The 13,334-nt window shown below is 40.9% G+C and overlaps 1 protein-coding gene across 5 annotated transcripts in view; it reads left to right on the top strand.

Moving 5' to 3' along the window:
- Nucleotides 1-10,942, top strand: part of SLC44A3 (solute carrier family 44 member 3) — a 36,836-nt gene extending 25,894 nt beyond the window's left edge. For all 5 annotated transcript variants that reach the window (XR_014932730.1, XM_015870295.3, XM_085511258.1 and 2 more), the window contains 4 exons: nt 7,264-7,401; nt 7,908-8,144; nt 9,723-9,815; nt 10,692-10,942. Coding sequence is in view for 4 of the 5 variants with exons in the window: in XM_015870295.3 (XP_015725781.2) it covers nt 7,264-7,401; nt 7,908-8,144; nt 9,723-9,815; nt 10,692-10,697 (474 nt within the window). In the remaining variant the exon portion in view is untranslated. The remainder of the gene's footprint in view (nt 1-7,263; nt 7,402-7,907; nt 8,145-9,722; nt 9,816-10,691) is intronic.
- The last annotated feature ends 2,392 nt before the right edge of the window (nt 10,943-13,334 follow it).

Below are 13,334 nucleotides of genomic sequence, written 5' to 3'. Positions count from 1 at the left end.
GGGGTGAACTTAAGAGCTCTCACTGAGATCAGTGACAGCTTGAAATTTCACATAGCTGTTGAACAGGGACTCAAGGGCAGGACTTTCAGGGCTTTTAGAAATGGCTTGTACACATTTCTAACATCTTGAACATACTTTTAAGTTTTGATTTTGATTTTGTTTGGGTTGAAATAATAGAGATTTAGAACAGCTGTTACAAAAGCTGGTCCAAAGCTCAGCGTGTACATTAGTATTCCTTACTGTGCTTTTGCCTTTTATCCCACTATTATATTCTCCATTATAATAAGCATATAATTACCTTGAAAGGCTTTTGGTGGTGGTTTTTTTTTCATTGTGTTGTTGTTTTGTTTTAAGGAAAAGAGGAACCCTCCTCTTCACTTCTTCAGTATTTTCTTCAACCTGTTGTTAGATTGCTTAGATTATTGGAATTCTTTCTGCTCCTCCATTCACAACTTTAAACAGAGCCCCTTGTTCCCCCTCTGGGAAACTTGCAGATGAGAAACAGGTGCTGGGGGAAGTAGCACTGGTGACAGTGTTTCTTTCTTCCCATGTGGTATCAACCAAGTGCTACATTATGATGATGTCAGAGGGACAATGTGCCATTTTTCAGGTGGGATGTAACACAAACTTTAATTGTTGAGTCTGATACAACTCCTGTCCAGGCACAGCAAGGTTGTGTTCTGCTCCCTTGCAGTTTAACTTGAGCAGGGCTGAAGAGGTATCTGTTGTGATCTTTGTGTTGTGACAGATGTGCTGGATGCTGACTGTTGCTATATTTCCAATGGCAGTGGTTGCAGAAGTGGTAATGTAAACCCAGTGTCCTGTTCCGATTGCAGTGTGGGTAATTACATTCTGCCTTCCTAATTTTCTTTTGGATTTGCAACTGGATCCTGTGCTAAACTGTGGTGTCAGGTTGCTATGTGCTGTTAAACAGTTCACTCCTTAAGCTGTTCCATTTCAGTCATGGGCAAAGTGATTCATGTGTGTGTATAATCCATTAGTAACAATTGTAAAGCACTCTGGGTTCTATCTGGATGAAAAGTGCTTTGTGAATATAAAGTCATTATCCTTACTTGACAGTTCTGTTTGCCAACACTTGTCAGAATTACCACAGATTTTTCATCTTCTGGCTCTGATGGTTTCAGCATGTTCCAGATAAATATATCCAATCATCTCGAGTAAAATCTGGGATCCTGAAACTTCTCTTCCACAAAAAGAATATACTGTTTTCTTTATGTGGTTTGGGAGCTGCAAGGTCTGTCTGTCTCCTGCTCCCCTAAATTGTTGTGGCAAGGTCTTAACGTTCGATACATCAAAGTGGTCACTTTTTTTCTTTATAGCCTTGTTGCAATGAATATATATGAATATATGTGTATCTATATGTATTCAACAATATATCTAATTCAGGATAATTCTGCTTTTCTCTGTCTGCTTTGGGTTCATCTGCAGCCAGTTGGCAGGCAGCAGTTCCAAAGCACAGCACACAGATTTCTGAAGGAGTTGCTGAGCTGTATGTGGTTTCTCTGTTTTCTTCAGTACAGTTACTTGCTATGCAGCCTTCCGGGCCCTGCGGTAGCTGTTACTGATGAGCAGTAGTGACAGCCTGCATTTGTTGGAACTCAGACCCAGCACTGATGCTGAAAGCCAGCAAAACTCTAGTTTAAAAAAAAAATAATAATTAAAAAAAAATAATAAAAGCAAAACATCAAAGCAAACAACCAGAAGTACGTGTGCCTAATGGTCACACATCTGTGGCAGCTGGTTGTCTCTTCAACTTTGGATATAAGCTTATCGGGAGGTTGTTTTTAAGTGCCTTCTGGAGAAATGACCTAGATAAAACCAAAATTTCAGGCATGCTAATGGAAGTACAATTCTTCTGTGCGCTGCCAAACACATTGTACCTCACCCCATCAAATACTTTCTTCGTCCCAAAAACAATACCTCATTTTAATATTACTGGCAAAGTTTCCTCTAAGATATTAAGCTGAATTTTCAGTCATCTTGAAAATATTGACTAAAATTGGCTAAAACATTTGTCTTCATGAAATCTTGTTTTAAATATGTTTGTTTTCCCCCTAGAAGCCTCATGTATGCGGTAACAGGAGATAAATACCACAGGTTTTTACTTTCTCCATAGAGTCCTTTTGGGGGAAGTAGGTGGATGAGAGTTACCTGTTCTTGCTTTGGTGCTGCAGGAGAGAGCACCCTCCCAGGAGAAAGTTGTGTTCGTTGTACCCACTGAAAGAAGCTATGGAGGGAGTATATGACAGAGTAGAAAACAAAGAAGGTTGAAAGATGAGATGTTTTCCAGCAAGTCCAAACTGTAAATGTAACGTAGAATGCAAATAATGGAAAGTTGGGCTTTCTTGACTGTTGGGGAAAGTTCAGGAGGCTGTGGTTTCTTATGGATGGTGATTAGCCTAAGAATCAGTGGTAACCTTTTCTATGTTATCTTTATGTTTTCTGGGGAAGTGATGGAATAGAATATTTAGGGCAGTAGCCTTTAGTTAACACAGCTGCAGGAGTGTCAAATTCAGTCCTAGGGAAGATGTGGGATTAAGTACTGGCACCAGAAAGAGGGATGAATGCCACTGTACAAGTTGCTGGTTATATAGACAGGCTCATCTCATGAGATGGGACTTGAATGTATTGCTGTGTCTGCTCTGACAAAAACTGTAAGAGCAAGAGCATTTGCTGTCTCTCATTGCATCAGGAAGAGAAACCACGAGGAAGAGTAAAAGCCAAGATGAGATCTGCAGAAGAATGAGTACTTGTGAACTGTTCATCAGTAAATGTTGTCTGGAAATTGGAAGAAGGATCCTGAGGACCAGAGAGACAGTGGTCTGGAATAGTTCCAAATGTAAGGGCTGGGACAGGGAACAGCCCTACGTAGTTTAAAGAGGGAGTTTTCCACTTAGTGTAGGAAATCATGTAGCATGATAACCTGAAATAACCAGGGACTGGAGTGGCTGAATGTCCACTACAGGTTTTCATGTCTTCATCCCTTCAGTGGGGTCTCACAGGCCCGTGTTGCTTTAACTTCCTTCCTCCATCTGGGAACCACAGCTGTCTCACTGGCTTGTGCAGCAGCCACAGAAATGCCATTGCCACTTGCTAGCAATAGATTTTGTTTTCTGAGGGGATTCCTATGGCAGCTGTGACAATTGAAGGCTAGGACATCTGAAAGCTCAGCTTGAGCTGCATGGCATTGTACTGGCTGTAGTAGCTGGGGCAGCCCCCAAGAAATTGGATCAGCCTGAAAATATCAGTAGAGCAGAAAAAGCTGAAATGGGATGTGAGACCAGCATGTCTCCTTTTTTAAGAGGATTCTGTTGCTATGGCAATCCTGTCTTTCCCCAAGCTCATTTTATTAAAGAAAGCCCTGGAATGGAAGACTGAATTCAGCTGTTACACAAAGTAGCAATTATTCTGAACAATCAGGGAACTTATGGCCTGTGTCTAAGCCACAGAGCCTTTCTCATGAAACTGGCCGGTCAGTTTTTCCAAGACCCTTGACATTCTGTGTTGTGAAGCATAGAAGGATGTATTCTTTAAATAGTTTTTGTTTTTTTGGTTTTTTGTTGTTGTTGTTTTTTTTTTTTTAATATAGTGTGGAATTTGGAAATATGTAAACATTCGCATTCCTTATTTATTCATCCCGACACTGAGAAACCAGTGTCTAGTTCCCAGGCTGCAGGCCAGAAGGGGCTTCGGTTCTTCACAAAGTTGATGATACAGCACTGACTTCCTGGTTCAAGGATGAAGACTATTAACTCATAGTCTCCCACGCTTGCCGATTCATGGTGTGCTGTCAGTCCTATCACACCTTACTTGTCTCTGTAGGAGAGGCTACCACTGTGAAACATCAGTGCATTAAGCAGAATTTAGTTATATGACAGTTGTATTGGACCGCACTGAACTTGTGCCTAGCTTGGTGTCCCATCCACAACAAGGAGTGGGGAGTGCAGAGATAAGAAAGTGTTTTTCCCTGTTGTTACTGTCCCCAGTGCTGTTTCTGAATTTGTTTCTGGCCTAGGAACTTCTCAAGCTGAGTGTAGTTTGTGTGTGTTTAAAACCTCTCAGAGATTCCTTTTCTCTGAACTTTCCACCTCTCCTTGAGCTCATGGGAATTACTAGCAGCTAGAGCATCCTCTGGCCAGGAGCTCACATCTTGCAGACTGCAGTGAGAAGAGCTATCATTTTTACCAGATTTGGTTCCTGCTACTTTATATGGTGTCTGCACTCCACTTAGTCTGTGTTAGAAGAAACAATGAGCATCTAATCCCATCTACCCCCTCCATGTTTCTCATGCTTTTGTAGTCCTCTCACTGCATCCTCCTTCAGTCATCTCTTTTCCAGACAGCAGAGTCTGGTGTACTCAGTACTTCCCCAGACAGAAGACATTCCATACCTTTTGGATCATTCCTGCTGCCCTTCTCTCAAACATTTCCAATTCCATTAAAGCTTTTGTGCTTGGGGAAAGAGAACAACAGCAGGGGAAAAAAAAATAAAAAGCAACAACACAGCATATTTTAATAGTCTGTTTATAATGATAGCAGGCTCTTAGCTGATGGTGCTCTGCCACTTCAGACTTCACAGCTATCATTTTTTTGCAAAGGAATGGGTTGCTGCACATAGTCTCTGATACAAAGGCTGCTCTGAAAGTAATGCCTCCTGTGTTATGTTGGCTTATGATGTCAGAGGTGGATGTTGATGGTATAGCAGTGAAGGCTGAATCTTCCCACCAATATTCCATTTCATTTTGTTGCCATATGACAGATGGCAGCAGAGGAGCAGTCTGACATGGGGGCACGTATGAAGCAAAGATGTGTCACTGAATTCCTCCATAAGGAAAAAATCGCACCCATTGACATTGATTGCCTCTTGCTGAACATTTGTGGAGACCACACAGTGGATGTGAGCACAGTGAAGCAGTGGGTGGTGCATTTCAGCTGTGGTGGCAGTGGGTCACCTCCACTGGTGCAGATTGTTATGATCATGGCATGCAGGTTCTTGTTCATCAGTGGTGAAAATACATGGATAGTGGAGGCAATTGTGTGGAAAAGTAGGGTTTTGTAGCAGAGAATTTGCTCTGTCAGGTAGTGTTATTGTGTTCTTTGTTGTAATTTTCTTGGAAATAAATAAGATGCATTACTTTTGGAGCAGCCTACATTGAAAATAAATGGCATATATAAACTTCTTAGTCCAAAGTGATTTGCAAACACTGGGTCTAGCTGATGCATGTTAGTTATTTCTTGGTGGGTTATGATGACAAATCATTTCTGCTAATGCTGTGCAACTGTGAGCTTGTAATGGGAATGTATTTTTCCCTTAAAGGCAAAGGTCACTTGACTGAGTCTTCAGCTTTTTCCAGTAGCGTTCTTATTTCATCTATACCCGTGACTAGTTTTGCACCCTTCTGGTACTTCCTTCATTTCTGTGTATCTTCTGCACTGCAGGCTTACTACCTGCCTGGGTGTTGGGAGTGATTGAGCTGTGTGATTTGTTGAGGTGGCAGTTGTCTTAAATGCCAGTTCTTGTAACCTAGTCTGTAAATCACAGATGCCCATGCAGGCGGTATTCAGTCTCCAGCATTGTTTTCCAGTTTTTCCAAGATAACCGTTCTAGTTAATAAATATCAGAAATTCTTTTCGTTGCACATTCCTCAGATACCGAAGTGCCTAATTCCAGAATGCAAACAAGCAGTTATTTATTTAAAGCTTGGAAGCAGTGTTTGTACAAGTGCACGTGCATTTTTAGCATTCTTTTTTAATTTCTTAAATGTAATTTATTTATTTTTCTGTTTATAATGAATACAGAATCTCTGATTAACCAGTTGGCAAAATGCATGCTGCACTCACTGCATCAGGATTTGCTTTGTAAATTCAGTTCTTATGGGACAGAAACAAACCTACAAAACCCATTTTTCCACTTTGTGTCTTGATTTCCTGCCTGCTAATGGAGGTGCTGCAACAGCCTTAATTCACAACGTGTTATAGGTTTGGCCATGCCTGAAAAATGCAGGGACAGCTGCAGACAGACGATGGGGGGGAGCAGCATCAGTGTAAATGGAAGTTAGAGTAGAAAGCAATTTTTCGTGTTTAGGAAAGAAGTGGACTTGCTTGTACAAACAGAAGGTTATGCAGATAGTTGTTTCTGTAGAGCTCAGATGAATCTTTCTTCTTTCTTTCTTGGAGTAGATAAAAAAAAATCCATGGTTTCTTATTTGCACTCTTTCCACCTATGGGGGCACCAGCTGCCGTCCGCGTAGTGTTTACAGGATGTCACTGTTTAATATACTCTTTGTTTGACTTACTAATCAGAGGGAAAAAGTCCTTTGTTAAATATAAAATAGATAATGTTCAAAATGAAGATAAAAAACATCTTTGTGTTGAATTTCTTTCTTTTCTGTAATATTTCAAGGCACAGTAATTTCAGTATGGCTTTGCTGCATTACAGACTATTGGGTAAAAGTGGACCCTGCAGAAATATTTTGTTTTAGCAGAAGGTGTTTTATAGGAGGCCGATGTAATTCTCTTTCATCAAACCATTTTTCTTCTGCTGCCAGCTGAAGCAAAAAAATAATCTAAGACTTCAGTACATGTCAGGGTATATAAATTCCTTCAGAGCCATAATCCCATGCACACTGCACTTCTTAATGACCGTACACTGTGGTTCTTACTGACTGTAACTGCTCTTTTGTGACATAATCCACCTTCTAATACTTAGAGAAAAGGAAAACATGCTGGCAATGTCCAGCTAACCTTTCAGGTGGCTCAAGTGCTGTTTATCCTAGCTCATATTTTGGATGCTATTTCAAGACCTCGTTGAGGACTTCTGTAAATGGAACAGACATGTCCTCTTATTCAGAAGAGGTGCTAAAATAATCCAAGGTGGTCACCCCCCATCTTGTCCATTTTCCTTATAAAATTCCCTGTACTAAAGAACCTGTCATGTTTATTAACAAAAATTCGATTAGAGAACTCAGGTGTTTTAAAATAAAGTGGTTAAAGGTAGGTTTAGAAACTATCTGTTTATGTTCCAGCATTTGCTAACAGTGGAAATGATGTAGAAAGACAGTTCGAAGTTAGAACTTAGTTACTGTAGTCACTTGAAATAAAATTGTCAAGTTATTCAAAATAACTCTTTGTATTCTTAAAGTCAGCGTTTCCAAATCATGTTTCAGACTTTTAATTGTGTCGAAATAAACCCTAGATTAAAAGCATCTTTCCCCTCTCATTGCGTTGTCTTCTCTCATTTTAGCACGTGTACGCAACTACTGCCATAAATGGGACCAATTTTTGTACTTCAGCGAAGGATGCTGTCTTCATTCTGGCGAAGAGTTCTGCTGAACTTGCATCCGTTAGCTGTTTTGGAGGTTTTACTGTATTTCTAGGAAAGGTAGGAGTAAAGAAGGTGCCCTTCTGTAAAGAATGAAGTGAAAAATCAGGGTCTCATCCCATGTCTGTATACCGAAAGTAAATAAGATTTGTTTTTGTTGAACTCAGTGTTAACGCTCAAAGCTGAGTTTGGGAGTGAAAGTAATGTTTGAAGAACTTAATCCTTTTTATAGCCTTTACTACTATTCATGTGTGTTATTGCAGTGTCCTTGGCACCACTCTTGCAGTTTCTATTGCACAGAGTCTTTGCTAAATATGCAGTAAAAAGTTGCCTCTGCCCTACAAAATAGACATGCTGAATTGAATGCGAAGTGTGATAACTATGTGAAGCCAGAGCCTGCATAGTCATCTTCCAGATGGAATGTACAGTTAAAATATCAGCTACAATTTGACCATTGGTTTTGATAGGTCTTTTTTCTTTTTCTTCGTAATTGTTTGTTATATTTTTCCCTAAAATATTACTATGTGATTAACAAGGCTGTATTTCTTTCTCGATGCCCCTTACAGGTTTTCGTTGTATGTTTTACTGTTTTTGGAGGATTGATGGCATTTAACTACCACCGGGAGCTGCAAGCTTGGGTAGTTCCTCTGTTGCTGGTTGGATTTTTTGCCTACCTGATGTCCCACAGCTTTCTGTCTGTGTTTGAAGTGACACTGGATACCATGTTCCTCTGCTTTGCTATTGATATGGAAACAAATGATGGATCTGCGGAGAGGCCGTACTTTGTGGATCAGGAACTGCTGGTAAACTCCAGTGATGACAGCAAAGATACTTGATTCTAAGCTTCTGGGGAGTTTGTCTTTCTACAGGGCCTAGTAATCTGACCCTCATCCCATGCTATTTCCTTTCCAACACCTTAGGTCAGGATGGACTCAGGGATGAATGCATAAACATAAGCAAATGAACTCTCAGTGGTCTCTCCGTGCTGGCTATGGTCTGCTGCCTTCTGATGGATGCTGTAGTTTTGAACAAACATTAATTCAAACTTGAGCTGCTCTGCTTCATCCATGTGCAGGCTCTTAAGCCAAAATACCATACTGGGTCTCTTGATTACATCCTTCTGCTGCAGCCTGGTTGTTCTGCCTCTTACTGTGATAATTACTGTGTTGTATTACAAGCTTTCCACAGAGAATTATTACGTAGCTAATAGTGATGAAGAGCTTTAGTTAACAACTGTATCTGAAGCATTTGAGCACACAAACGCGGCATTATTTTCATATGAAGAAAATATTAGAAGAGACAGAAGTTTTTTTTCCTTTCATACTGTTTTGGCAGTTCTGTCTTTTTCTTCACGAACCATGTGACAAAATCTTGGTGATTCATGAAAAATTCCGCAGCCAGAACAGCTCACATGATGTGAATCTTCTGGATGGATTTCTACAGAAAAGCATCAAAAGAACTGGGTTTTTTTGTTCGTTTTTGTTTCTAATGCTGCTCTTAGATTCCCGTAATGTTCCTAGATTTTTCATTTAAAAACAAACAAAAAGGAACAAAAAGGCAACCTCAAGATAGGCTTAACCCTTTCTACAGAGGAAAGCAGATAGTTCTCTGGCCTTGATTCAGAGCAGTACTTAAGTCAATGTCCTGAAAAGGAATATCTTACTTAATGGAAAACTCTGAAGCCTTGACCTTTCTTCTTCTTCTCTTTCTTTTGCCAAATACTCGAATAATTCTTAAGCCAATTCTCCTTCATGAAACTAACAGAGGCTTTCCTTTCTCCACTTTCAAACTTTTTTGTAGCTTTTCTTTAACCCTGGCCTTAATTCCCTGTAGTTAGCTATGCCCTGGAATCCAGGGTGAGAAGAAGACTTCCCACAGGGGTGAGCAGCCTTCCCAGCAGGGAAGGCAATATGTATAGCCTTGTATGGAGAAACTGGGGGCAGCACACCCAAACTCCTCCTCATTGCATAATTAAGAGCACGTTGTTCACATAGCCTTGAACTTGGAGTTTCCCAACACATGAAGGCACTGACATGTGACATCCGTGTTTCAGTTGGGTGATAAACATCTGGGGGTGGAAGGGAGGCTCTCTGGTGGTGGGCAGAGAGCTAGGGAGTGATTCAGATGGACAAGGAGTCCCTGTTGCTGTGGCAGAAGTAGTGGGAATTCTTGATTCGTTCTCCTCAGCTGCTTTCACGACCCCTGCAACCCCTGCAGTCCCTCCCAGTATCACTGTGCCATCCAGCTACTTGTATAGTCCCAGGTTAATTATCTTCCTTTACAAGGTGATTGTTTCCATTTTTATTTTTTTTAAAAAATAATTATTTTTTTAAATAATAGTTCGGATTCCCAAATAATCTCACCCTGCTTTCTGTTTGTAGATGTTTGTGAATGGGAATAACAAGTTAACAGACAGGAAAAAACACAGGAGCATGAGACGGGACAGTGAAGATGGGACAGAGCTCCAACCTATGGTGAGACAGGAGTGCAGGCTGGGAACTTGCCTTCCAGCTGATGTGCTTGTCTTTGTGTCCTGAGAACAGATGTAGATGGTTACATGTGTTTTTGGATTCCTCGTGGCAATCAACGTGCTGTATCCCTCTCCCATTTTTCCTTCTATCACTTTCTCTCCTTAGGAAACCCTCTGCTTGTACACGATGGATGGATCAAACGTTTGTACTCATTCATCTTCCATTCCCACTTAGTGTGTCCAGCAGAACAGTTTGAGAAAAATGAGACAGCAGCAAGGGGGTGGGAGAGCAATGCTGTTTAGGTAGCCCTTCATGTGTCTGCTGTAAGACAAGCCAGAACAGCAGCCACTTGGTTTATTGCTAGAAATGCTCAAGTTCCAGAACTCTAATATTAGAGCTTAAATGGCTTTCCTCCCCAGGACAAGACTTCCCCGCCCTTCCCCCCTCCTTCTTCTAGTGGTGTCTATATTTATTTCCTCTTTTATGCTGGAGTGAAAATAGCGAGATGCTAGAAGGGAGCGCTGCCCTTCCCCCAGGCTTGGGAAGGTCCTGGGAGTAAAGTTCAGTGACATCTGAGATGCTGCAAATTGCCCAAGCTGAGGAACTGCCCCAACGAGTTCAGAATTTGGTGTGATTTCAGCCTCCCGGTGCTATAGAAAGGGACAGCTCTACTTGTTCCTTCCATTGTTTGGGTCTGTTTTTGCATGTTTCAGTAATACTTTGGCAAGCACAGAAACTGGGGAGCTTCTGTTCCCTAAGAGAGGATAGAAGATGTCAGACACAAAAGAATCATAATTGTTTTCCCGGTTTACTTTTACAGACATATAAATGCAGTACCAGGACTACACATCACTTGACTACTTTTTTCTCTCTTTGCAGACTTGAATGGGAAATGCATTGGGAAGTACTAAAGCAGATCAGCAAGAGCAGAAACAGATGCAGAAAGAAAAAGCAAAAGGTTACCAACAACGCAGGACAAAGTAACAGTTCTGTAAATCTCTGCTGTGTGCCCTGTGCTGGTAAAACGACAACCTGTTTGCATGAGTGATGTACTGTGTGTCAGCGCACCTGATTTTTATTGTGTTGTTACAGCGGTGTATGAAAGTTGTTAATAAACAAATTCCTTGTAAGTTTCTTTGCCACCTAAGTGAAAAATACACAATTGATGGATCTCAGAGCTGCCCTTTTTATGGTGCATCGTTTAATGTGGAGATGTTGAAGTTTGTACTTGGACTGTGTCTATAAAACAATTTTCTGGAGTCTGCCTTGTTCTGGGCGGGGGGCGAGTAGCTTTAGATTGTATTTGGTTGAACATGACTATTGTCCCTTTTAAAGCTCCTTTAGCTGTTTGTTTGAAGAGTGGTTTGAGGTTGGAAAAGTACTTGAACCAGGGATTTCAGTGTAGTACACATTAGTGTAGGAAGTAAGACACTGCTGCAGGTAAGTGACTCATAAATGGTCTGTAATGGTCTCGTAACAGGGACTGCAGAATAGCTTGCTAAACCTTTGATTAGTCACAGCTTGGAAGTGGCATACAGAAAAGCAAAGCTCATTGGTGGTCTGAATGCCCGATCTGTTTTCATCTGGATACTTTGTCTGATCTGCTGGTGAAAAGAGACTGGTTGCCTGCCAGGAGATGCTCAGAAATACTTGCTTCTGATTCTTTTAATATGAGCTGCTTTAACAAGTCAAAGGATAAGGGATAGATGATGAGAAGGGAAAAGAAAGATTAATTACTTTCTGGCTGTCAGGTGAAGTTGGCTGGGCAATCTGAACTAGTACTTGATATAGGGGCTGGCAGCCCTGCTGGTGCAGCAGGATTGGAACATGGCGATCCTTGAGGCCAGGCCATTCTATGATAATGTGATTTTAAACACTTGGGTACTTCTGGTGCTTGTGGCTGCTGAATGAGCAGTAACTCTCCATTGTTGAGGAAGCTACAGATCTGGTAATACAGAGGGACAAAACCTTTCCTCTCCCACAGTAAGGCTGTTTCCAAGTAACAGTGTCTGTACAGTGTAAAAATGTTTATCAGTTTATAAAGTAGATGGGCTTGGAAGTTAGAAAAATCAGTTATAACAGTCTGGAGTTTTCTCCTGTTTATATTTGATGCTTATGCTGCACGTTTTAGCCCTTGACTTGGGAACTTGCTGAATGGTGGAAGAAAGCAGGGGGCATTTTTAGAAGTGTATCTCCATGTATAGATAATTGCTATGTTGGACAATCTAAATGATCCCTAGTCTCAGAGGTTATGTGGTTCTTTTCATTGTAATTACTGATTCAGTATCAGTGCCTTCAGTGCAGGTGCTGGATGGAGAAAGGACTTCTAGATGCTTACTAAGTTTGTTTTGTGTTAATGAATTAAATTGTATTTGCGTGTATTTCATTTAAGCAGTGTTGTAGCCAGAGTTACAGCTGTGACAATCTCATGTTTTCAGTTGCAGTTTCAGAGGATAGTTCAGAATGTATCACCTTTTAATTGAATTAGTCCTTTTGACTAAAATAGCTTTCAGGTGTGACACAAGATTTCCTAATCATACACATTCTGCTACTAATTATCTCAACAGCCCCCAAATGTAGCATTCCTGCCTGGCACAAATCCTCACCTGAGCTTGAAGAATAAATTACCCTTACAGGAACTGCTTGCAGTTCTGCTTCCCTGTAGGATAACAGTCAGGTAACTAAAGCAGACTGGAAGTAAAGCTCCTGTGAATGCCATAAGTACTACTGATAACTGTCCAAGCCACCTTAGGTATTTGCAGTGTCTGCCCTGCAGAGCAGTCCAATAATGTGTGGAACTGTGGACTGACCAGTGCAGTTTCCTGCAGGTGACCGGACTCAGAGGAAATGAAGGTATGTTTATAATTATTTCTCTTAAAGAACAGGAGTTGGGGGCTATTTGAATACCAGGGGAAAACTACATATCACAATAAGTTTTAAGCAAGGCAGTTTGTATTTGTTTGGTGTCGTCTTCAAGCTCTTGTTTAATTTAATTAGGGTTATCCTGGGTATCCCAGTGACAGAAATGAGCACACTGAAAACTGTCTGTGTATTTTGTGCCTCCTTTCAGATACATACACAAAAAATGCATGCAAGCAGTTCTGAGTATGTTTTGGTTTCAGGAGGAGTAGGAAGGCATTGTTCAGGCTTTCAGAAGAGATCCTGCCTTTACCCAAACTACTTGCAGCCATGAAACATTTTATATCAATATAATAACTTTAAAATACACAACAAATAACTGTAAGGTATCTTCTATCCAGTCACAGCACTTCCCCCCTCCAGCAGTTTGTTGGTTTTTTTTTTCCCCCTATTTTTTTTTCCTCCTGTTGCAAGGAACCTGGGTGAATTAGTACAGCCTTGCTGCACTCTGGCAAGAAAGAAAGTGTTTCCCATTTAGGAGTAAAGTTCTGCTATTAGTATCTAATGAACTCAGACCACAGACCAGCAGAAATGCAGATCTGGGTATCTCATTACATACTCTGTCTTCTGAATTCTCCCAGTGATTGTATGAAGGTTATAGGC

The sequence above is a fragment of the Coturnix japonica genome, chromosome 11 (genome assembly GCF_054131305.1).
Source record: "Coturnix japonica strain WE chromosome 11, WE-NBRP24, whole genome shotgun sequence".
Taxonomy (NCBI): Eukaryota; Metazoa; Chordata; class Aves; order Galliformes; family Phasianidae; genus Coturnix; species Coturnix japonica.
This window is presented reverse-complemented; position numbering and strand designations above follow the sequence as displayed.